We start from the raw sequence: 25,494 nt of genomic DNA, 5'->3' as shown, positions 1-25,494 counted from the left end.
TGGGTGTTTCTTAAAGTGATATCTCACGGATATGAAATAGGTTCCTGGAGACAAACTCGATACGGAATAGAACTCGGTCTGGTAGACCCCGAGTTACCAATGATCGACAGAATAGATATATCAGAATTTCCATCTGTAAAAATTCTTCTTTGTCTGTACCAGACCTCCAAAGAGAATTCAGGCATGCTACAGATGTCAGAGTATCGTTGTCTACAATAAGAAGAAGAATTTTAGACTCAGGTTGGAGGAGTCGTCGACCAATAAAGGTTCCTCAGCTACAACCTAGACATGTTTTGGACCGCCTCCAGTGGGCTCAAGAACACATACAGCTCCCCCAACTGTTTTGGAATTTTGTCCTTTTTTCAGACGAGACCAGAATCTGTTTGAATAGTGATACCCGGCGAATTTGTGTGTGGCGAGAGCCAACAAGAGCTGCACAACTAGCCACACACGAATTCGCCAGTTATCACTATTTAAACAGATTCTGGTCTCGTCTCGCAAAATTCCAAAATTGTTGGGGGAGCTGTATGTGTTCTTGAGCCCACTTGAGGCGGTCCAAAACATGTCTAGGTTGTAGCTGAGGAACTCTTATTGGTCGACGACTCCTCAAACCTGAGTCTAAAATTCTTCTTCTTATTGTAGCCAACGACACTCTGACTCCTGTAGCATGTCTGAATTCTCTTTGGAGGGCTGGTACAGACACAGAAGAATTTCTACAGATGAAAATTCTGATATATCTATTCTGTCGATCATTGGTAACTCGGGGTCTACCAGACTGAGCTCTATTCCGTATCGAGTTTGTCTCCAGGAACCTATTCCATATCAGTGAGACATCACTCTGAGAAACACCCACTCTTTCCGCCACGAACCGCTGTAAATGGCCTTCTTCAACTAAATCGATAATTCTTATATGGTTCAACTCAGAAATTAAAGTACGATTCATTTTTAATCACGTTTTCGAAAATTTCACCAGAATAAATTTTTCAAATGTTTACATCTTGGCAAAACCAGGTCAATTAAATGGGTAATCAAATAAAATAAAAAACCAAAAATGGTCTATTTAAAAAAAAAGGTCCATTAAAGATGTGATGAAGATACGGATTTATAAAAGCGTAAACATCGTGAATGCGAGGGGTGATGCATAGCTTTTGAAACTATGTGTATTACATACATTTTTATTGTTGAAATGTTTGTCTGATAAAAATCGGTCCGGGTTATCGGGGGCCGACTTATCGGGGTTTTACTGTACTCACTTTATTGATTACTCTTTTATCATTTTAGGTTTGGACCGATTGTGTGCTTCAACGAAAAAAGGCTCCCTTCACTTTTACGTTCTTAGCAACGCTGAAAACGAATCAAGTGACGATCACGACGAAGACGATCTTTTTGGAATGCACGTGGAGAACACAAACACTCTATCACAATCGACAGATAATTTGGACAATTCAGAATTACTAAGATACTTCCAAGAACCAGTATACGTGATTCCTTCCAACGATTTGAAGAACTTGAAATTGTTTTGCGATTTCGAACCTTTAAAAACCGGATATTGTGTCGTGGTTCCTCCTTGCTGGAGCGAGTTTCAACAGTCCTTAAGACAGCGAAGACAACCACAATGTGAGGGCGAGCAGAATTCCAAAACTTGGAGACTGTTGACCGATACCACGACTTGGGACGAACATATATTCGAAATAACGCTACCTAGTTCAACTGTGTTAGGTCATGTCGATGTCCACTTCACACTTCAACCCGATAGTGGATCTCCTAATGTAGAAATCACTCTTTTACGACAAAACAAAAGCGGAATAGGCCACAAGAGAGATGTCAGGTTTGCTGTTGATGAAACTGTCACAATAGATATGTTGCAATGGGCAGATAACCCTGTAACTTCACAGGAATATTTGCGAGCACAAAATGCGGATATCTTGGCTGGTCCTACAGATTTAGCTTCCCATTTAGATCTAACGGAACAAAGCGGCATTGTCACTTTAACTAGTCCCAAATTATATAAAACCAAGGTTAGGAACTTGCTTCTTCACATTAGAGCCGTTAATGCCAAAGATGATAAAACAGAAACGAAAAGAAGTGTAGACAGATCAAGTCTTGGTATTGACAAGTTAGGATTACCTAGAAAAATCGATATCTACATGGGTTGTGATGTTATACATGAACTAAGTGTAACTCTACATACGATTAAGCAACAAGAAAACTCAAAAGATCGCGTACAGAGGAACTTAATGTTGGAATCCAATGTTTTCATCGAATCCTTACTAGTTACTGCGATATGTAGTACCAATGTTGATGATATCGGCATGGTGCTAGATATGCTAGATTGGATCGCCTCTATAAGGCTCAGTAGGAATAGGAGTAATAACGGGGAAGCACCAAATCAACAATTTGAGTTTTTAACGATTATTCAAGAGCAGTTGGCAGTATTGTTGCACCAATGCCTCTTGCTGGGGGGCAGAAGCGTGGCTCACAAAACAGTTCGATTGATTATTACTTGTTGCAGGTAAGTTAGGCTTTTTTTCACATTTACCACATCTTATTTATATCCAATTACTTATTCATTCATTTGCTTTTGCTTCCACTGCTGGACATATGGCCTCCCTCATTTTTATCCGTTGTGCTCTATTTTGAGCACTTTACATCAAATTTCTTGACATTTTCTTAGATCGTCAGTCCAACGAGTAGGGGTCTTCCTCTACTTCTTTTGTCTAATCTCGGCCTCCACTCAAGTAATCTCTTCGTCCACCTTTCATCACTGATTCGAGCGATGTGACCGGCCCAGTTCCATTCCAGTGTGGCAATTCGGGAAATTACATCGGTAACTCCTGTTCTTCGTCTTAAGTCTTCATTTTTAACTCGGCCACTAAGCGATATACTCAGCATTGACCTTTCCATTTTCCTCTGAGCTATTTGCAGCATTTTAGAAGTTGTAGCCGTCAATATCAAAGTTTCGGCACCATAGGTCATCACAGAGAACACATATTGGTCAAATTTTTACGTTTTAAAGAAATTGGTATTGTCCTTTTCATGAGCATTTTTCAGTGCGTAACAAATGATAGGAAAAAGGGTAAGTCCGTGATAATACACATTTATGACATTTATTCTAACATGACATTTTAGTTAAATCTGACAGTTGTCACATTTTATTTTCAATTTGGAATAAAAACAAATCAAATGTGTTTCTTGCATTTATAAAATGGTATTTTCTTTGATTTGTATAGTCTTATAAATTATACAGATTATATTTGTAATATTATTATCTAATTAAAAAAAATATTTTTTTATTATGGCGCCATCTATCGACAACTAGAATAACTAGAATAAATGTTGTAAATGTCTGTAACACGGACGTGCCTTTTTTTCTGTCACATACAATTTAATGCGTTAGAAAGAAATCAAAAAACTGTGACGCACTGAAAGATGATCATGAGAAAAAGAATATATCGCTTTTAAAGATGTCTGTGAGTTTACCATAGGCTGCCCATGCTAGGTTTATTCTTCTTTGTACTTACTTACTTTCCGTGTCCGGAACACCAACAACTTTAAATTCTGTTTTTTCAATGGTTGGCCACATAGATGGTCCTGTCATTTGCTATAATTAAGTCTTCTTCTGTGCAGGTCTCTCTCATCTCTGTGCATGATAGTAGATGCCGGCTGGTCTGAACCGCGCCACAGTCGCAGGTATCGTCCACCTGGTATCCCCATTTTTTCAGGTTACTAGCACAACGTGAAACGCCGGTTCTTAGTCTGTTTAGCGCTTTCCAAGTCGGATACGGTAAATTGTGTCCAGCAGCCATTTCCTCCGAGGGAGGAAAATGTGTCGCGGTAGCTGACGCTTGCCATAGGTGTATTCGGCGCGTCTCTGGCGCTTCGGGGATGGATCTTGATGTTTTCAGGAAGCTTTTCCGAGATCTTAGTCTGCTTGGCTGAGTTTGGTGGTCATATAGGGGGTGTCTTCGGTCGGTTTCCTGCTTTTTTTCGTTCTACCTCTGACGTGACCTTCCTCCTGATAGGTGGTGGAGCAATCCCAGCTATGGGGTATACCTCTTTGATAGGTGTCGGTTTCAGGCAACCCGATATTATACGAACCGTTTTATTTAGAGCCACGTCGATGTTCTTTGCGTGAGCAGAGTTTGCCCATACTGGTGCTCCAAACTCCGCGGCCGAAAAACAATGCTAAGGCAGAAGTGCGGAGAGTGTGTGGTTGTGCTCCCCATTTTGTATTAGTTAGCTTGCGGATGATATTATTTCTGGCACTTACTTTCTTCTTGACATCTTGACAGTGGTATCGGTAAGACAGAGTTGTATCCAGACGGACGCCAAGGTATTTTGGCGTCTCGTTGTGTTCCAGCATCTGACCACGCCATTCCACCTCCAGCGGCCTTCGGGCATGCTTGTTTCTAAGGTGGAAAGCACATACCTGGGTTTTTGTGGGATTGGGTTTCAGATGGTTTTTATCGTAGTATAGAGCTAAGTCTCCCAGGGCATCTGTCAGTTTCACTTCGACTTCATTGAAGGTTCTTCCCTGAGCTGCCACAGCTGTATCGTCAGCGTAAATAAATTGTCTTATTTGTTGGTGTATGGGTTGGTCGTTGGTGTATATGTTGTATAGAATCGACGCGAGGACACTTCCCTGTGGTAGCCCATTTTTTTTTGGTCCCTCCACCGACTGTTCTTGGATTGGAGCGTTACGTAGAAGCGTCTATTCTGGAGGAGACATTTCACTAACCTTGTTAGTCGGAAATCCTTTGTAGTTTCGTAGAGTTTTGCGAGTAGCCGTTGATGGTTAACTGTGTCATAGGCGGCAGTTAGGTCTATGAACGCTACTCCTGTTATTTCTTTCCGTTCAAAACCATCTTCAATATGTTGGATGAGATTAAGAATTTGACTGCAGCAGCACTTTCCGGGTCTGAATCCTGCTTGTTCTGAAATAATTTTAGTCTCAACATATTCAGCGATCCGGTTCAGTATCATTCTTTCAAATGCCTTGAAAAGGTGGCACAAAAGAGAGACAGCAATTCATCATTTTTACGAGCCACTCTACGGTTTTTAGTCCAAAGTTCTTTATTTGTTCTGTTAGTATGTCGTTTAGGCCAGCCGTTTTATTATCTTTCATTTGGTGAATCGCGCCTCTCATCTCCTCTAGACAAAAAGAGGTATCTAGAACATCTCTTTCTTCGTCGATATTCCGTTGAGCTCTCACCTTGTTCTTTCTTGATGTCGTCTTACCGTTCATTAGAAGACGATGGGCTGTCTGATCGGGTGTGACTTCTGTCATGTTGACTGCCGGAGCAGCGGGATCGTTGCCAAGATTCCGAATCAGCTTCCAGGCACGTCTGCTGTTTTGTTTCATATCCAGACTCGTGACCAGCTTGCACCACCTTTCCGTTCTGTTGGCGGATATCGCATGTAACATTTCCTCCCCAGCCTGTATTGTTGCTTCCGAGAAAGGGTCTTCTTCATATAGCTGTTCATATCTTTTAAGTAGGGGTTTAGATTCTTCATTGAGCCCCGATATGTACTCAGTTCGACAACCTCTAGGGATAAATTTTCGTGATACTTGCTTTACGATTTCTACAAATTTATCGTATGAATCAGGGCAAGGTTCTAGCTGGGAAACTTCTTGATCCAATGCTTCAGAGAATTTTTCCCATTTCGCTTTAGTAAAGTTGAACCTTTTCTTGATAGGAACAATTTCATATCTGATTGCCGCGCTGGAAAGACAAATTATTGGTCTGTGCTTTGTCTTTGGGAGGGCGCTTCCAACAATTTTTGTCACCCGGTCTCCAATTCTGTCGCTGACAAATATATTGTCTGGGTTGTAACCTCTGCGCCATCTTCCGCTGTTGAACGACGCAGGCTGCTTTGGATCGTGAATAAGTTTTAGGTTCATGCTTTCAGCCCATTTTTCTAGTTCTTCGCCATTGAAATCTGTTTCGTTATAACCCCACGCGACACTGTGACAGTTGAAGTCACCCAGTACGAATTTGATATGCTGTGATTGAAAGTTACTCGGTTCTTCAAAAGCAAAGTCAGCGATTGGTGGTTTGTAGATTGACGTTACTGTACAGGAGTTTATCTCCACTGTGAGGATCTCGATGTCATTTTGATCTGTTAGAGATGTGGAAGCTACGTCGATATCTGGTCTGACGAAGACTGCGCTACCATATTGGTCGTGTGGTCTCTCCAGTATAAGCCTCATACCCCGAATCCTTGGTCTGCGGCTTACAGTACCTCTATGGGTTTCTTGAACCAGTAGAACATCGACACCATGTTCTCTGCCCATATTAGACAATAGGTCTTCTTTATCTGCTGATAATCCTTCAATATTAATTGAGGTCGTCATCAAAAATGGCCTTGATAAAGACCGTTTTCATTCTGATGGCATATGTGTTGTTGGTGCACCGGTGTTGAAAGGATTAGCCGACATTACTCGTTTCCAGGGGACGCCCGATTGTATTCACAAGTGATCACAATCTACGTGGAGGCTCCTTTCATGTCCCCCATTCTTCTTTGTAATTCGCATGTTTGGTTGTCTATTGTGATCTTTATTTCGTGTCCAAGGTATATGTATTTTCCCACTAGCTCTACTTCGTTGTCTTCAATATTGATATTTCCGCTAGGTACTAGGTTTTTCATGACTTATTTTGTTTTGGAGAGAGAGGCCTGAACATTGACGGTAGAAGATTAACAAATTTGAAATTCGCAGACGTTCTCTGACAACCTCAAAGAGATATGTACATTGTACATTCTACCGTCAATATTCAGGCCTCTCTCTTCCCAGTTAAGTTTTTTACAAGCATATTCTAGTATTGGGGTAAACAGTTTAGGCGATAAGGTATCGCCCTGTGTCGGACTCCTCTGCCGATTGGGATATGATCCGTGTTTTTATGTAGTTTCACTGACATAGTTGCGTTCTTGTATGTATTGTAAATTAACCTAGTGTATTGATAGTCAATGCGGCATGCTTGTAGTGCTTTCAGGATTTTGTCAAATTCTACCTTGTCAAAGGCTTTATGGAAATCTACAAAATCCAGAACGATAGTGATGTTGATTATAGTTACTTTGATTACTTTGATTACTTTGATTACTTTTGTTACTTTTGTATTTGAGTACCGGTAATCATATCGAGAATCGCATTTATCAGTACATATTTTGTATTAGTATTAATAGAATACTCTATGATTACTTTTGAATCTAAGCTATTTTTTTTCTAGGCGTGATAAGATAAGTGTATTTATTATTAAAATCTAATGTGTTGCATTTTTATTTTCAAAGGAACGAACATCTGTAAAATTCTGTGAATTATCTACCTCGACAAATCGTATAGGCATCTGTTTCTTTCTGGATTCGTTACTTTGATTACTTTTGTATTTGAGTACCGGTAATCATATCGAGAATCGCATTTATCAGTACATATTTTGTATTAGTATTAGTAGGATACTATAATTACTTTTGAATCTAAGCTATTTTTTTTCTAGGCCTGATAAGAATAGTGTGTATTTATTATTAAAATCTAATGTGTTGCATTTTTATTTTCAAAAGAACGAACATTGTGAAATTCTGTGAATTATCTACCTCGACAAATCATATAGACATCTGTTTCTTTCTGGGTGCATGCTTTGTTAAATGATATACCTCCCTCTGTTTCAGCTACTTCTCAGCGCTCTGTAGTCCTGTAAAACTCTTCGGACATCTTGGATATTAAAGCACCCCAATATGTCTGTGTAGATTTTGGCGTTCGATCCGACCATCACTTGTGACATCGTTGACGTATCCTCTATTTTTTCATATTATCACGTTACAATTTTTGTGATATTATACACGAGCGTGACACCCTCAAAAAAGCGCTTAGTTTTCGAGATACTGACCACAGAGGGATGAATGGCTAATTTTATTCATACTTTATATTTTCGCGGGTGCTGAAAACGAAAATGAAGTTTATTTTGAATTTTATGTGGGGAAACATTGTCAAAATCGCAATATTAACCTAAAAATAAAAAAAAAAAAAGAAATCACGTTTTTTTGCGTTTACCTCGCTACAACTCTGTTCCATTTTAATATTTTTTTCTGAAATTTTTACACTATATAGCTGTAACATTTCTGAAGACAAAGGTATCTGCCTCAAGTTTTTATTCTTATCATGATAAAGGTTATGAATTTTTCAAAGAAAAAGGTGCGGATTTGTGCATTGCAAAGTTTAATCGCAAAAGTTGACGAAGTTTAAAATTTAGCTTCTCAATCACGTTTATTTTAAAGTAAAGAGTACAAAGAAGTTTTCTGGTAAGTTTTAGATCAAAATGTTTTATAGAAAAAAAAAATAGTGCAACTTTTAATGTCAACATTAGAAATCCCCAATATAACGCTTATTTTTTGAGGGACAGACAATCTAGGTCTAATTTCTCACATTTAGTACTATCCTTGGATTTTTTTTTTTTTTTGAGTGAATTTGATGGCCTTGGCCGAGCCAATTAGCCAGACATTTTGTTATTTTAAAAACAAACAAATTTGATTTTTCAATCAGAGGAATTTTTTCTGTATTTCTAACTCTAAATACATAACAAACTAACATTATTATCTACAATTATTATCTAAATAATACTCTGTTTTGGTTGTTCATTTTTTTTTGTAAATTTTTATTTTTTTTTGTATTTTTTTTTTGCATTTTTTTTATATTGTTAATTTGTTTTTTTTTTTATTAATTTTTTTATTGTTATTTTTTATAAATTGTTTTTTTACTACGCTAAGACGTAAACCCGATTCATCCTCGCGGAGGTTTACATCTTCTTAGTTTTTTTTTTTTTGCATTTTTTATTTTTTTTGTTTTTTTTTGCATTTTTTATTTTTTTTTTGTTTTTTTTTTCTTTTCTTTTTCTCTTTTTTTTTTGTTCTTTTCTTTTTTCAATTATAATATACAATAATTACTTAAATCTACAGGATTTAAAACAAAATAACAACAAAACAAACATGTTTGTTTTGTTTTAACAAACATGCCTGCTTTGTTTTAACAAAATTTCTTAAATACAGGGTAAATTTTATTGCTACAATCTATATTTACAATTTTTGATATGTTCGTAAATTGTTTTTAATATATTAATCTCTTCAGAAAAAATCAAATTGTTCAGGTAGACGGGAATTATCCTTGGATTATAAGCTTTCATTTGACACCTCATTTGTCATTTTACCTAGTATAATGACGGAGAAGTAAACGTTATTATTCTATTATTCTTGTAGGTACATTTAACATTGATTGAAATTATGAAAGAAATATATAGAAAACATCATGGCAACACTGTGACCCACAAACATAAAAATTCAGCCACATTCAGCTGTGCGTTACATAGGGTGCTTTAATATCCAAGATGTCCAACTCTTCATAGTCTTCGCCCTTCATAGATAAAATTTTAGTTAACTACTGATACCGAACACTCGTGGAATACCGGTCCGATTCCGATATCAACCGATTGTAGATACAATACTCAAATAGGTACTCGCTCTGATACGATTGGTACGAAGTAACGAAGTAATCAGAGTAATCAAAGTAACAATTTGCCTCTCTGTATAGTAATCGTTAATTTCGGTATTCGTAAGTAACGAGTACTTTGTAACGAATAGATACTTTTTCAACATCACTACAGAACGAGTGGTCGATTGTATTCTATAGTCTTTTCTATTACCGTTTTAATACTCTGTAGGTGACCATTTGTTCCAAATCGGTCGCGTCGATCATGCACGGAGCGAATAGAATAAATTTTCGCTTGGAAAATAGTATTCTGATTACCTAGGCTTTTACTAAGGCTTGGCCTTGGTTTTCATCCATATACTCCAGATACAACTCTTTCATCCGTTTTAGAGCCGTCGGTTTACCAGCATTGATGTGCCATAATGAGATTCGTTTCTATAGGCTGCCAATTCGGCCTGTTAGTCCGATCAAGGAACACAAAATTTTACGAAAACCTCCAAAAAAATAAAGGAAGGGTGACAATTTGGGAATAGGTAGTTGAAATTGTCTATTATTGTATAAGAAAAAGTTTACAATTCTACATCCCCTCCCTTTTTCAAAAATTGGAAAATACGGGGTGAATAAATTTTTCTCGGGGGTGAAAAAATATACGTTCAAAATAAGCCCGAAATTGTATAAAATGATTAATTCTAAGTAACTTTTGTTCTATAGAGTTTTTTCGCTAAGTTAATACTTTTCGAGTTTTTTGCGAGTGAATATGTTCATTTTTATAATCAAGTATATTCAAATGGGAAATAAGCCACAATTTTACCTAAAAATGATTTTATTAACGTTTCGACGCCCAAGTCGGGTGTCGTTGTCAAAATACAAAAAAATGGCTTATTTCCCATTTGAATATACTTGATTATAAAAATGCCACAAGAAAATAGCTTCAGAACAACATGTTCATTTTTAACAAAAAAAAAACATGTTTTTGTACGGTTTTTCGCAGATAACTCAAAAAGTAAGTATTTTAGCGAAAAAATATTGTATAAATATATAGTAAAAATATAGCTTATAAAAATTTGAAAAAAATGGTGTATGCGTGAGGTCTACAGACACAGTAGACGCAGAGTCGCAGCTAATGAAAAGTAGGTTCTTCTTCGTCAAATTCCAAATCGGATATTTCAATGTGAAATAACCAAAAAACGGAGCACTTTTCTGGGAAAATTCATTACAACTTTTTTAAAGTGTTTAAAAAAAGGTTTATTTTTGTTTAAAAAAAACTTCTAATATTAAAAGTAAGTGAGTTATGCTCAAAATATTGTTGGTCCCTTTTATTTTTTGGTAAAAAAATGGCGAAAATCGTTACCGCTTCACAAGTTACTTTATTTATGTATTATTTATATTATCTATAAATTTCATTGGTTTAAAGTGAGTTTTGAAAAAATAGGGTTTAAAATACACATTTTCTTTTACTTTGAAAAAAATCGGAATTGTTTATGGAATTAACTTAAAAATTATTAGTAATACCAAAAATCTCAAAGAGTAATAAAATGTACCTTTTGCTTTTCTAAATATTTTTGATTTTTTGTTTTCTTGTTAGACAAAAATTGGTTATGCTAGGGCTGTTCCAAATTTGCCTAAACTCGTGATTAGTTACTCGCTCAAGCCATTTTAACTACATCTTTTTCAAAAAGAAGCACTTTGAACCGACGAAACTTACAGATCATATAAATAATACATAGGCAAAGTAACTTGTGAAGTGGTAGATAATGATAAATTTTATTTGTGATGCTAATTAGGGGGTGATTTTAGTGATTTTTTTACCAAAAAATAAAAGAGACCAACAATATTTTGAGCCTAACTCACTTACTTTTAATGTTACAAGTGTTTTTTAGAAACAAAAATAAACCTTTTTTAAACACTTTAAAAAAGTTAAAATGAATTTTCCCCGAAAAGTGCTTCGTATTTTTACATTGAAATATTCACAGTATTTTCGTACTTTCATTGGGTTATTTCGCATTGAAATATTCGATTTGGAATTTGACGAAGAAGAACCTACTTTTCATTAGCTGCAACTCTGCTTCTACTGGGTCTACAGACCTCATGTATACACCATTTTTTTTAAAATTTTTTATGAGCTTTATTTTTGCTAAGAATATTTTTTCGCTAAAATACTTTTTGAGCTATCTCCGAAAAACCGTTCAAAAACATGTTTTATTTTGTTAAACATGAACATTGACTTATTGAAACTTTGAACTTATTGATTTATTGACTTAGTGAAAAAATTCTATAGAACAAAAGTTGTTTAGAATTAGTTATTTTATCCAATTCCGGTCTTATTTCGAATGTATTTTTTTACCTTCAAGAGGGGGACATTCCCCTCCATTTTTGTAAAATGGAGGGGATGTAGAATTGTAAACTTTTTCTTATATAATAATAGACAATTTCAACTACCTATTCCCAAATTTTCATCCTTTCTTAATTTTTTTTTGGTCAGATTGTTCTTTAATCGGGCTATATACCAGTACCCCAAGACCTCTGTATTAATGCTAGATATGCAGCTTCATTTGCGAATCTTCTGCCAAAGGTATATGAAGCGGCCTTGGAATGTTAAATATTCGCCTGTATGAACTTAGTCATTGGTTTCTCTTAAGGAGTCTTTTTCCCAGACCCTTTGATGGAGCCTTCTTTATTGGCTCCACTTTTGCCTTTGTGTCTAGATTTGACCTTTAGAGAGGTTATCCTCTACTGCTGGCCTTGTGAGGAAGATGATATTTCCCCTTTCTCTTTAGCCGGTCCTCTTAAGCTTTTGCTGAGAGTTTGGCCATTCTCTTGCTTCCGTTTTCTTCGGCCTTTGGTGTAATGATGATATGACCAAATCCGAAGAAGGGTCTGAAGTTTAATTTTTCCAAGGCCTTTATACACTCACCGGTACGAAAAACGGGCACCCCACAAAATGGGTCATTTTTGATGGCTCATATTTCCTAAACCTGTTGTCCGATTTAAGTGATTTTTTTAATATGTTTTAGCCTTGTTTTTAGCAATATCGCTGTAATAACATTGTTGCTAGATAGGTAAATTTTCATTGTATACCGGGTGTACCAATCAAACTGTGTTTTTTCTAAAAGTTCGGAACACCCTGTGGAAGATTCTAGCATTTATAAAATTCTGAAATTAAAACTCAACTGTAGGCTCATGTTTTTGTAACGTTCTGCTTTTTGATTTATTCGCTTATGTGGGATGATAAAAAAGTTAGGTACTTTAACAACTAGTCATGTTCTTCATCAATACAGTGTGTTTCTAAATAAGTGCGACAAACTTTAAGGGGTAAATTCTACATGAAAAAATAATGACCGTTTGCTTAGTAAACATATGTCCGCAAATGCTTCGTTTCCGAGATATAGGTTGTTGAATTTTTTCTTTCAAACTGACGATTTATTTATTGCTCTAAAACCGGTTGAGATATGCAAATGACATTTGGTAGGTTTTAAGAGGTAGTTATTGCGCATTTTTTGATGTACAATTAAAAATTTTATATTCACCATTGGCGTGCATACGGGTACCATGACCGGGTAGTATGACCCGTATGCACGCCAATGGTGAATATAAACTTTTTAGTTGTACGTAAAAAAATGCGCAATAACTTTCTCTTAAAACCTACCAGATTTCATTTGCATCAACCGATTTTAGAGCAATAAATAAATGGTCAATTTGTAAGAAAAAATTCAACATACCGTATCTCGTGAACGAAACATTTGCGTACACATGTTTATCAAGCAAACGGTCATTATTTTTTCATGCAGAATTACCCCTTAAAGTTTGTCGCACATATTTAGAAATACCCTGAATTGATGAAGTACAGGGCTAGTTGTTAAAGTACCTTACTTTTTTATTATCCCACATACTCGAATGAATCAAAAAGCAGAATGTTAAGAAAACCTGGGGCTATAGTTGGGTTTTAATTTCAGTATTTTATAAATGCTAGGATATGCCACAGAGTGTTCCGAACTTTTATAAAAAAACACAGTTTGATTGATACACCCGGTATACAATGACAATTTCCTGTCTAACAACAATATTATTACAGAGATATTGTTAAAGAGTAAGGCTATAATATATTAAAAAAATCACTTAAATCGGACAACAGTTTTAGGAAATAAGAGCCAATTTTTTTGGGTTCCCCTTTTTCGTGCCGGTGAGTGTAGGTGGATAGTCTATTGGGAAAGTCCAGCCCATCAAGCTGTAAATAATAAGACTGAATAGATAAATAAGATTGGAAAGTTCAGGCTCAACTAGGGCCGTAAAATACCAATGATGATGATGATTATGAAATGTTCAAATTCGAACTTACAACTTACCTTGTGGTTCATCTTTTTCACTTACCGAAAAAGCAGTTTGCATTTGGTGCTTATTTGACATTTTTGAATAATTACACATCTATAATACACTCGTACTTAAAACTTACCTTATTTTATTTTTAGCGGAGCTGAGAACATCAGTACAACCTGCGGAGAGCAGTTTAGTTCAATGGTCCTCAAAGGAATATTCTCCATCTTAGATTCTATAACCCAGATAAAATCTGCCGGCGGTCTTCAGTGGTTGTTTTCTTTGTTATTAAAAGTTACCACAAAGAATAAAGAATCGATGATAGCATCGAAATGTACAGCACTACTTAGTAACGTAGCCAATGAATTATTAAACAGATCAAACCCGTACCATTTGGTACTAAGAGGAAGGTATGGATTGTATGGTACACCAATGGAACCAGAATTGTTTGATGTAGAACCGCCACCGTACGTCAAAGGAGACAGAACAGCTACTTATATGATAACAGCAAACTCTTCAACCCAACAAGCTCAAGATTCGTCTCCAAACGTTCCAAATCCTACCACGTTTTCTTTCAACAAAGACAACATTAATCCTAAAGATATTTTATCCCCTTCATCGACCAAAGTTAAATACAAGAACATAGCTTCCCTTCGTCTTATAAAAGGCCTCATAGAAACGCAGCCTCTTCATTTCTCTTGTATTTGGTCCAGTGAAGGTACTAGAGTGGAGAAAGCAGACTGTAACATCAATTCAGCCTACATCCATAACGTTCCTATTACTTTTTCGAGTAATGTTGGTGGTGAACAGTTGATAGAAGACAGTATGGAGAAGTTGGTAGATAAAATTAAGATGATGAAAGATGACGTCAAGGAAAAACCGGGGTATAACAAATGGGTTATTGAAATGCTGCAAGATTCTGGATATTTAGAAAATAAAGGTAGGTGAATATAAATCTAGGATTAGAGGTTTATTACGTAAATTACTACAATTTAATTAACTTCACTTATTAAACTACTTAAGGGGTATAACTGGACAAGATGGTAAAATCTGCACTCAGCTGGATGCCCCCCGTTAGCCAAATTTTTAGCTCTCTAAGTTGCCCCAGGGATCCCCTATTGCAAAAAATTAGTGTTTTCGATGTTGAATTAAATAATCTAAAAAAAGTCATGAACATATATTTTTAGGCTCAAAAACACACTTTTTTCAGATTTTTCGGATCAAAATTGAGCTCAGGAAAAATATTTAAATTTTTTTATGTACAGTCGGAAAAATTAAAGAATACCCATGAACGAACATATGAAACACGCTGTATTTTCCTGTCACCGTGTCACAAAGAAAATTGTCCAGTGCAAGTACATGTAACAATAATTATTACATGTACGTGCGCTGGCCAATTATTTGTGTGACACGGTGACTGAAAAATACAGCGTGTTTTATTATGTTCGTTCATGGGTATTCTTTCATTTATCTTACTGTAGGTAATTTTTGGCAAACTTCTAAATAATTATTCTTCGTGCATTTTTTCCGTTCTTTTGAATGGTAGGGTTAGATTTACAATAATTATTTCTCCGTAACATTGTCATTTTCACACCAGAACATGCCGAAAACACGACAAACCCTCTTTTTTGATATATTTCCCATGTTTTTGAAACATAAATTCAATTGCATGTGAATAAAGAACGATTTTTCGTCTATTTTTCCGTATTTTCTAATAGCAGGACCATGTTGGCCATTTTCAGACCGAAATATACTCTAAATTCTAAAAAAACTATATTTTTCGATGGTTTTTTTTTTCATATTTTAAGCACATAACCTCATTTAAATGTAGCAAATAACAAAATTGTAGTCCTTCCTTCCAAATAATTATGTAGAGATATGCTTGTGACTATTCTAGTATAAACAAATACAGGTCCAGCGATCTTTAAAGGGATCATAGCCAATACATGTATTTCGGCTCTAGGCGGTTGGCCAACAAAATATTTTCAAATAATTATTATATTATACAAGTTCAATACTTCAGTCGACTGCTGGATTCTGAACTAAGCTACGCAAATGCAAAAGCCCGCCTACATTTACCATTTCAGTCTGTTTTAAATCAGCAGAACGAGTCTAGAGGTGGGCTAAATAAAGATACAGTGATATTTTATTTATTGTGATTTTTGTCTGTAACTGAATCAGTCATTGTAAAAACAATACATGTTACAATGTGTAAACTTTTAAGGAAACGTAAAAATAGTTTTATTAATAGTTGGATATTCCGAGATAATACAATATTTTATGTAAGTATTATGGGTTATAAATGAATCTTTCTGAAAGGCAAAAAAAGTTTAAATGTTTATGTATATATTTATATGTAAATTTAATGGCGTTGAAAAGCGTCGTCATTTTACCCGAAATATGGTTTTAGATTGTTTTCGCAATGACCGATTCAATTGTGATTTAACAGAGCAACGAAATATTCGTATGTTAAACTCCTAATAAAAAGTGTTACCACTATGGACCATCGTAAAATTCTACACGTGTTATTATTTTGTTTAGGTCACTATTACAAAATTGGGTTTGCTATTAGAACGCATACCATGCCATTAGTGCCAAACAAAAATAGAAAAATTTAGTAGTTTATGGAACGTTTTTATATAAGTGGATGATAATTATGCATCATGCAATATTTGTAAGATAAAGCTGTCTTATAAAACTTAGACAACTTAAAAAAACAAAATTGTAATACATTATTGTTTCCTATAATGCACAAAATGTTAAAGGTGGTACACAAAATGATGTGAAAATGAAACATTTTGGATGCTTTGCACACACAATAAATAAACTTTATTGTTAACGATGGCTTAAAGGATGAGGAAATCAGCCACAATTTAACTTAAAAAAATGATTTTATTGACGTTTCGACTTCTACCTCAGATGTTGTTATCAAAAGTGATATAAGAAAATCATTAAAAATTTAACCAAAATAAAAATACCATTAGCCACTTTAAATAGAGTTCTACAAGCAACTGCTAAACTTTTAGATTTTCAAAAAATCCAGGAAACGTGAATCCTCTCAAATTACTGCAATATGTTTCCACATGTTGTAATTCGACATTTTATATGTTGGAAAGATTTATTCAGCTGGAAAAAATTGTTAAGGCATAACAAATATGTACGTAAACACTAGTTCAACAATGTATGAGTGGAATTTTATTAAACTGTCGATTTCAACTTTTCTTGGCAAAATAAGGTTTCGACTAATTCCTTTTAAGGATCCAACAAATGCGGAAATAGCACAGAAAATAGAATCGCCCTTATTGCAGAAAAACTTGGAATGGAACAAAAAGATAAAGGATTTACGACTTAAATTTTATTAGAACATGAGAAAACATCTGCAGATCCGGATGATATTATGGGATCGCAGGATCAGCCACGAGGCACTACGACAAGCAGGGCAATAATAGAAATGCAAAGATTTAGGGAATGCGATCTGTTGCCGCGAAATGAAGATTCGTTAAAATGGCGGAGAGAAAATAAATATATTTTTCCTTATTATGCACAAGTAGCTCAAGAACGCCTTAGTGTCATTGGAACATCAGTGACTTGCGAACGGTTATTTCCAAAGCTAGTCTAATTATTTCTGATTGAAGAACACGAGTTAATTACAAAAAGGTTAAAAGGCTTCTATTCTGAAATTTTAATTTAAAAGTAACAAATAGTAACTAATAAGTATTTGTAGCAAATACTGGTATTTAAAGTTTACTTTGTATTTCGTTTTTAAGAGGGTAGGCGCAAAATTTCGGGACAATTCTTTTTAAATGCATTTATTTCTTTCGAATTATAAGAAAACTAGTAAGTATTTTTGAAAAATTTAAACGCAGAATAAAAAATTACATAATTACCGAGTGCTGAAAGTCCCTGAAAACTTCTATAATGTGTATTTTAATAAGTTACAGCGGTAAAAAGAAGAGAAAATTGAGTGTGATTTTTAATTTCAAATATCTCATTCAAATGACACTTTTTTATTCTAATGGACTTTCGGCCCTCGATAATAATGTAATCTTTCATTCCGCGTTTATATTTTTCAAAAATACTTATTATTTTCCTAAAATTCGAAAAAAATGAATGCATTGAGAAAGCATTGTCCCGAAATTAGGCGCCTATGCTCTTGTTAGATTTTCTAGTAACAATTAAGACAATGAAAAAAACATCAAATTATTTATTAATGCAATATTATTTTCATTACAAAAACTACTTTATGAATACAATTGTTTCTCATTCTAACAGACCTAATTTTATAATCATGATCTAGACAAAATAATAACACCTGTTGATTTTTTTTGAACATTTTTGATTAGAAGTTTAAAATACGACTATTTTTTTGCTCTGTTAAATCACAATCACAGATAAAAAGTACGATCGGTTACGTGATTGCAAATACTTCTAGCCCACCTCTAGGTCAGAATCAGGTATTAGGACCGGTTCCTATTTAAAGGGACGATTCCGAACAAGACCGCAAACCGCAAACTGCAAACCGCAGACAGCAAACCGCAGCGACATACCTGCTGGTTCATATGGTTTCTTATGAGCTGTATGTTGAGTAGAGCGGCATTGTCGCCGCCGCACGCAGAACGTCGCCACCGCAGACCGCAGTACTGCACCAGAACCAGTAGTGTCGCCGACCGCAGAGCCACAACACGTATTTTTGCTGTTTCCAAATTGACTGAAAAGTGAAAAGAATTGAATTTCTTTTCAAAATGAGTATTTCAAATGAAGAAGAAAAGCAATTAATTAATTTTGTAGCAAAATATTCAGTTATTTACGACGCAAGCTTCCTTCAAATTTTCTATTTTTAAATAAAGACCTAGTTGACTTCCTTTTTCTTTTATAATGCAAAAGTAAAAGATCGTCGTCGTCTTCTCCTTCCATCAAAAGTTATATCATTAATTCATCGTTTTTCATTGCGTCTGACATCCTACTTATACGACTTTTAATATCATACTATTATAAATTCCCATCGTGCAATGCTGTTGTCGCTATTATGTAGATGCAGTGCAGTTCTGCTCGAAATTGGTCTGACCTCAGACGACACTGTCGCTGCAGTCTGCAGCCACTTTCGGAATCGTACCTTAAGGGTCCGCATCGCGATCGCGCCAAGGAATAGAACCGAACCGAGGTGACTACATGCAGAAGGCGATTGCAGAATTTGCAGATCCTTCTAGCTTTTTGTGCATACGCGGTACGAATAGATCATTTTATTTTTAAAAGTTTATGGATACGTACCTATTTAAAACATATTTTTTTCACCTAAAATATTGTCTGAAGCTATTTCTTTGTGGCGTTTATGTAATTTATTATTATTCTAAATACGAAATAAGTCACAATTTAACTTAAAAAATTATTTTATTAAATTTTATTTCGAATCGTTGTCAGAATATAAAATATTAATAAATTAAACAAAAATGTTGTTGCTTAGTAAAAAAATCTTTAATAATTGCCGATATGAATGAGTTAGAATAAATTATATTATTAGAATAAATTCTTTTACTAAGCAACAACATTTTTGTTTAATTTATTAATACTGTGTATTTTGACAACGACGTCCGAAGTGAAGGGCGAAACGTTAACAAAATCATTTTTTAAGTTAAATTGTGGCTTATTTCCCATTTAGAATAATAAATTACACAAACGCCACAAAAAAATAGCTTTAGAAAAATATACATAATATTATGTATAATGCCAATCATCATTATCCATAAATAGATACACATGAAGTATTTAGCACTATAAATATTAAAATAAATATTTTAGGTTAAATTATATGTTTTAAATACATATCCAAAAACTTATAAAAATAATAACCCATTTGTACCGCGTATCTGCAATCCTAGTCTGTACATGTAGGTACAGTATTTCTCATGATCATCTTTCAGTGCGTCACAGTTTTTCGATTTCTTTCTAACGCATTAAATTGTATGTGACAGAAAAAAAGGCACGTCGGTGACATTTTTATAACATTTCTTCTAGTTATTCTAGTTGTCGATAGATGGCGCCATAATAAAAAAATATTTTTTTTTTAATTAGATAATAATATTACAAATATAATCTCTATAATTTATAAGACTATACAAATCAAAGAAAATACCATTTTATAAATGCAAGAAACACATTTGATTTGTTTTTATTCCAAATTGAAAATAAAATGTGACAACTGTCAGATTTAACTAAAATGTCATGTTAGAATAAATGTCTTAAATGTGTATTATCACGGACTTACCCTTTTTCCTATCATTTGTTACGCACTGAAAAATGATCATGAAAAGGACAATAGTGGGTTCGGTTCGGTTCTATTCCTTGGCGCGGTGCGGCCCCTTAAGTCGGATTATCTACTTTCGGCTCATTCGGCTGGGCTCGCTATTTTAGTAAACTCCTAAAAAGAGAGATAGAAGTAGGAGGTTCTAGTTCAAAGATATTTTCTACATGCCAATGTTAATGTTGCTATGATTTCTGATTTTAATGTCTGGAACTTTTATATTGGTCCACTATCTCAAATGCAGTTCAAACACTGTGTCTTAAAAAGCTATGTTCCATATTTCTTTAATTTATACTGTATATACCATATATTGCTGTTGTATACCATAGTTTAAACAATCTTAAAATGAAGTAAAAAAACTTCTTATGTATATTGGTATATTTTTTTATTAAAATTTTTTAAAAAATTATCCAAATGGATTATAAATGTTCAAAACGTTTTGGATACAGTCAAACCATCATCAGTGAAACCTAGAAGTACTTAAACGATTAAAATAAATACAAAATAGTACAATTTTGGCTGTGAAGCTAAGCATGTGGTGTGAGTATTTACCACATGTTTAGCTTAATCACTACCATAACCTTTGTGTTTATGATAAATTATAGAATATTCGAATATATAGAATCGTGGAAATATCTACTTCTAGGATTCACTGATGATGATCCGACTTGATCGAAAACGTTTTGAAGAGTTATAATCCATTTGGATGATTTTCAAATTTTTAATACAAAAAATATACCATTATACATAAGAAGTTTTTTACTTCATTGTAAATTCTAGTATGTTATTGATATTGTTAATATGCGATTCGATTTTGTAAAAAGATGGTAGGCATAGGACAGATAGAGGTGCTACTTATCATATTAGACGAAGCAATAAAGCACTAAAATCGGCCTTACCTCCGAAAAAAAAAAGAACAAGACGGATCTTAATAATTCTTTTTGCATATATACGCACAAGGGGTGCTACTTTTGTATGTATATTAGTAATATATATATTGTAACAAAATAATTATTGACCTACCCTCGTATACCAGCTCCCGTCTCCGGACAGACAGAACACTATCGATGTTTCGAGATACGCCGATGCAGCGACGATGACGTGCAAGCGGTCACATGGACATAGCTGGAGATATATAGATATTTCTGGAATATCTGTATCGCATATATAAATAGGACATATTTGTAAATAGAGTTAGTCTTAAGCTAAAGTTTGTAAAGTAAACTTGTATAAATAAATAATAAAGACGTATATAAATTACGAACCGCTAGTTTTATTGTAATTAGAAGTAATTACACTAATAACCGCTACAGTTGGTGTTAACGGTGTGGAGTGTAAATAAATGAAAAGTGAAAAAAAAGACTTTTGAACTTTATTCGTCGGGAATAATCGGAGTGCGTTAATTGTTCGGTATTCGGAAAGACTTTTGAACTTTATTCGTCGGGAATAATTGAAGTGCGTTGATTGTTCGGTATTCGGAAAGACTTAGACATTTTGAAAAGTACGTGTGTGCCGACCAAAGATGTTGCTACAAGAACTGACCATAAAACAGCTCCGTGAACAATTAGAAGAGTACGAATTAGACAGCAGTGGGTGCAAGATAGTCCTACAAGCACGACTCAAGGATGTCCTCACGAAGAACGGAGATGACCCAGAGACGTTCCACTTCCAGTCAGCAGAACAAGTAATCTTATCGAAATTAAAAACTGTTTCTGAAACGATCGATGAAACTTCTAGACAGAACAACGAGAAACTTGAGGAAGTTAGTAGACAGAACAACGAGAAACTTGAAGAAGTTAGTAGACAGAACAACGAGAAATTTGAAAGTGTTTCTCAAAAGATCGATGAAACTTCTAGAAAAAGCGACGATAAATTCGAAAATGTTGCTAAAAGATTTGACGAGACTTCTCAAGTAATTAAAGAAGTTTGTAGACAGAGCAACGAGAAATTTGAAAGTGTTTCTCAAGTAATTAAAGACGTTTGTAGACAGAACGACGAGAAATTTGAAGAGGTTTCTAGAACATTCGATAAGATACAGAAAAGCGTAGACGACAGTAAAGAAATGTTAGAAGATAAGATCAAACAACTAGAGACTATGGTAACCAATACGAAAGTGCTACCTTCAGTTAATGCAGTAGTTTTGGCCGTAGAAGAGAAGATCAAAGAATTAGAGAGCATGATAACCGATACAAAAGTGCAACCGTCAGTTCATGCAGTAGCTTTAGATCCTGTAGTGAAAGATGAACTACCGAGAGAAGAAATGTCGCATAATATGAGATTCAAATTACCACCATTTGATGGAAAGTCCTCTTGGTCCATATATCTTAGACAGTTTGAAGCTATTGCGACCGCCAATCATTGGACCGAACAAGAAAAGGCTGTTTCCTTGACTGCTGCTTTACGAGGTGATGCTGCAGATATATTAAGGTCAATTCCCAAGGGTCAAGAAAATTGTTACCAGACCTTGTTCACTCGTCTAGAAAAACGCTATGGAGATGCCCATCTACAACAAGTATACAAAGCACAACTGCGAAGTAGAAGTCAACGAGCAAGTGAGAATCTGCAAGAATTTGAAGCAGATGTGGCTCGTGTGGTGCGGTTGGCTTATCCAGAGGTGCCAGACAGCGTTTTAGAAGAAATTGCAGTAGATACCTTCGTCAATGGGCTGAAAGATAATGAACTACAGAAAGCTTTACGACTAGCAAGACCGAAAGTTTTAGATGAAGCACTTGCTATTGCATTGGAACACGAAACGGCTAGTCAAACTTCACGAGGCCATAGAGTAAGAACCATTGAAGAAAGTGACGAACACAACGATGAACGTCTGGAGGAAATGATACGGAGAGTATTAAGTAATCAGATGCCAAAGAGACGCGAGCCTAGATGTTGGAATTGTGGAGACGTAGGCCACATTCGTCGTAATTGTAAGAAGATCGTACAGCCGTCGGAAAACTAGAGCGGGTCGACACCAAGGGGCAACTGCCGACCTCGAGAACTAGAGCCCCCATAGTAACTGTCAACCTTACGTCCTCCGGTGGAATCCACAACTTATACATCGAAGGTCGTATCAGTAATAGATGTAGATCATTTTTGGTGGATACAGGTGCAACGAGAACTATCGCACGTCCAGATGTAGTACGAGACCATAATAAATTATCACCTGCAACAGTAAAGCTTAGAACAGCGACTGGTGAGCTAATTAATACATATGGCGAGGCTAATATGTCAGTATCCATTGGCCAGACCACAGTTGAACATCAAGTATTAATTGCCGAGATCTCCGACGAGTTCATATTGGGGATGGACGTACTACGAAAAGTGGGGGCAATATTGGATGTTCAAAATGGAGTTCTCAGGATCAACGGTGAAGAGTTGCCCTTTCACGACGACAAAGAAGATGTCATCCGCTTACTAACTACATGCGACGTAACCATACCCGGTAATAGTGAGAAAATTCTGATGACCATGCTTGATGGACACTGCCGAGAGGGAAGTTTAAGGATGGTCGAAGATGTGGATAATGTCGAGTTCCTAACGGCGAAAACTTTGGTAAAAGTTCGAGATGCGATCCCTGTAAGAGTTATGAATTTAAGGGAAACTGCTATCAAGTTAAGTAGAGGAGCTTTGATCGGGCAGTGTGTTCCCGTGGCTTCAATTTGTTCTGTGAATACCAATGAGAAATCATCGAAGGCGAAGTATCCAAAGGAGCTTGTTGAGATGATCATTGAAAGATGCCAAGATCTTGATCATGAACGAACGGAAAAAGTGACGTCTATGCTGATAGAGTATCAAGATGTTTTTGCTATTGATAAGAAGGATAAGGGCAAAACAAGCATAGTAATGCATAAAATAAATACCGGAGACGCTCAGCCAATCAGACAACGGCCTAGACGACTTCCATTTGCGAAAAGAGATGAAGCCGAAGAGATTATCAAGGATATGGACAAACAAGGGGTAATTGAACCATCGAACAGTCCATGGACATCACCAGTAGTTCTGGTAAAGAAGAAAGATGGTTCAACGCGTTTTTGTATCGACTACCGCCAGCTCAATGCGGTAACAAAAAAAGATAGTTATCCTTTGCCCAGAATAGACGATACATTGGATACTCTCTCCGGTTCTCGTTGGTTTTCCACACTCGATTTAAAAAGTGGATATTGGCAAGTAGACATGGAGCCAGCCGATCGGGAGAAAACCGCATTTTCGATAGGATCAGGGCTTTGGCAGTTTACGGCTATGCCGTTTGGTTTATGTAATGCCCCTGCCACATTTGAAAGATTAATGGAGGCAGTTTTAAGAGGTCTAACATGGAAAACATGCCTGGTTTACTTGGATGATGTAATTGTGGTTGGAAGGTCCTTTGATGAACATGCCAAGAATCTAATAGAAGTCTTTCAACGATTGAGGGCAGCGAACTTGAAGTTAAGTCCGAAGAAATGTCACATGTTTCGACGAGAAGTTAAGTATTTGGGACATATTGTATCGAGTAATGGTGTAACAGCTGATCCTGAAAAGATTGAAGCAATTAAAGATTGGCCAGTACCAAAAGATAAACATGAAATTAGAAGTTTCCTTGGCCTATGTACATATTACCGACGATTTGTCAAAGGATTTGCCAATACCTCCAAGCCCCTAACAAAGTTGACGGAGGAGGGCAAAGAATATACATGGAGTAAGGAGTGTCAAAAAGCTTTCGAACAACTACAAAGGGCTCTGATCAGTGCACCGATATTAAGCTACCCGGGACAGGCAGGAAAATTTGTTTTGGATACCGATGCTAGCAACAGTGCCATAGGAGCTGTTCTCTCACAAATCCAGGATGGACAGGAAAAAGTCATCGCTTATTTCAGCAAAGTCCTGTCGAAACCAGAAAGAAACTATTGCGTTACCAGAAGAGAACTGCTGGGTGTAGTGAAGGCTTGCGAACATTTCCATAAATACTTGTACGGCAGAAAGTTCCTTCTTCGAACAGATCACGCTGCTCTAAAATGGCTCATACAATTCCGTAATCCAGAGGGCCAGATGGCAAGATGGTTAGAACGACTGCAAGAATATGATTATGAGATAGAACACAGGGCCGGAAGAGTTCATTCAAATGCTGATGCCCTTTCGAGACGACCATGCAGTGCAAATTGTAATCACTGTGCCAAACTAGAGGAACGATTTTGCCCCGTGAGACGAACCACCGTAGTTAATGAGCAATGGCAGCCCCAACAGTTACAAAACGCCCAAGAAGATGATCCATGTATAAAAAGAGTATTGGATTGGATGCGGCACGGTGAAAGACCTAGTTGGCAGAACATTAGTGCATGTAGTCCAGAAGTCAAGGCCTACTGGAGCCAATGGAATTGCCTGGTACTAAAAGATGATCTTCTGTACAGAACCTTTGAGAACGATGATGGTACAGAATCTA

General features: G+C 35.8%; 1 protein-coding gene across 1 annotated transcript in view; it reads left to right on the top strand.

The window, feature by feature from the left end:
• Window positions 1–25,494, top strand: part of LOC114335746 (baculoviral IAP repeat-containing protein 6) — a 214,717-nt gene that overhangs the window by 65,937 nt on the left and 123,286 nt on the right. Inside the window, exons 8-9 of the mRNA XM_028286039.2 lie at window positions 1,282–2,512; window positions 13,939–14,723. Of these exons, the coding sequence (XP_028141840.1) occupies window positions 1,282–2,512; window positions 13,939–14,723 (2,016 nt within the window). The remainder of the gene's footprint in view (window positions 1–1,281; window positions 2,513–13,938; window positions 14,724–25,494) is intronic.

This window comes from Diabrotica virgifera, chromosome 6, assembly GCF_917563875.1.
Source record: "Diabrotica virgifera virgifera chromosome 6, PGI_DIABVI_V3a".
Taxonomy (NCBI): Eukaryota; Metazoa; Arthropoda; class Insecta; order Coleoptera; family Chrysomelidae; genus Diabrotica; species Diabrotica virgifera.
Note: the sequence above shows the minus strand (reverse complement) of the source record. Positions and strands in the feature narration are given on the sequence as shown.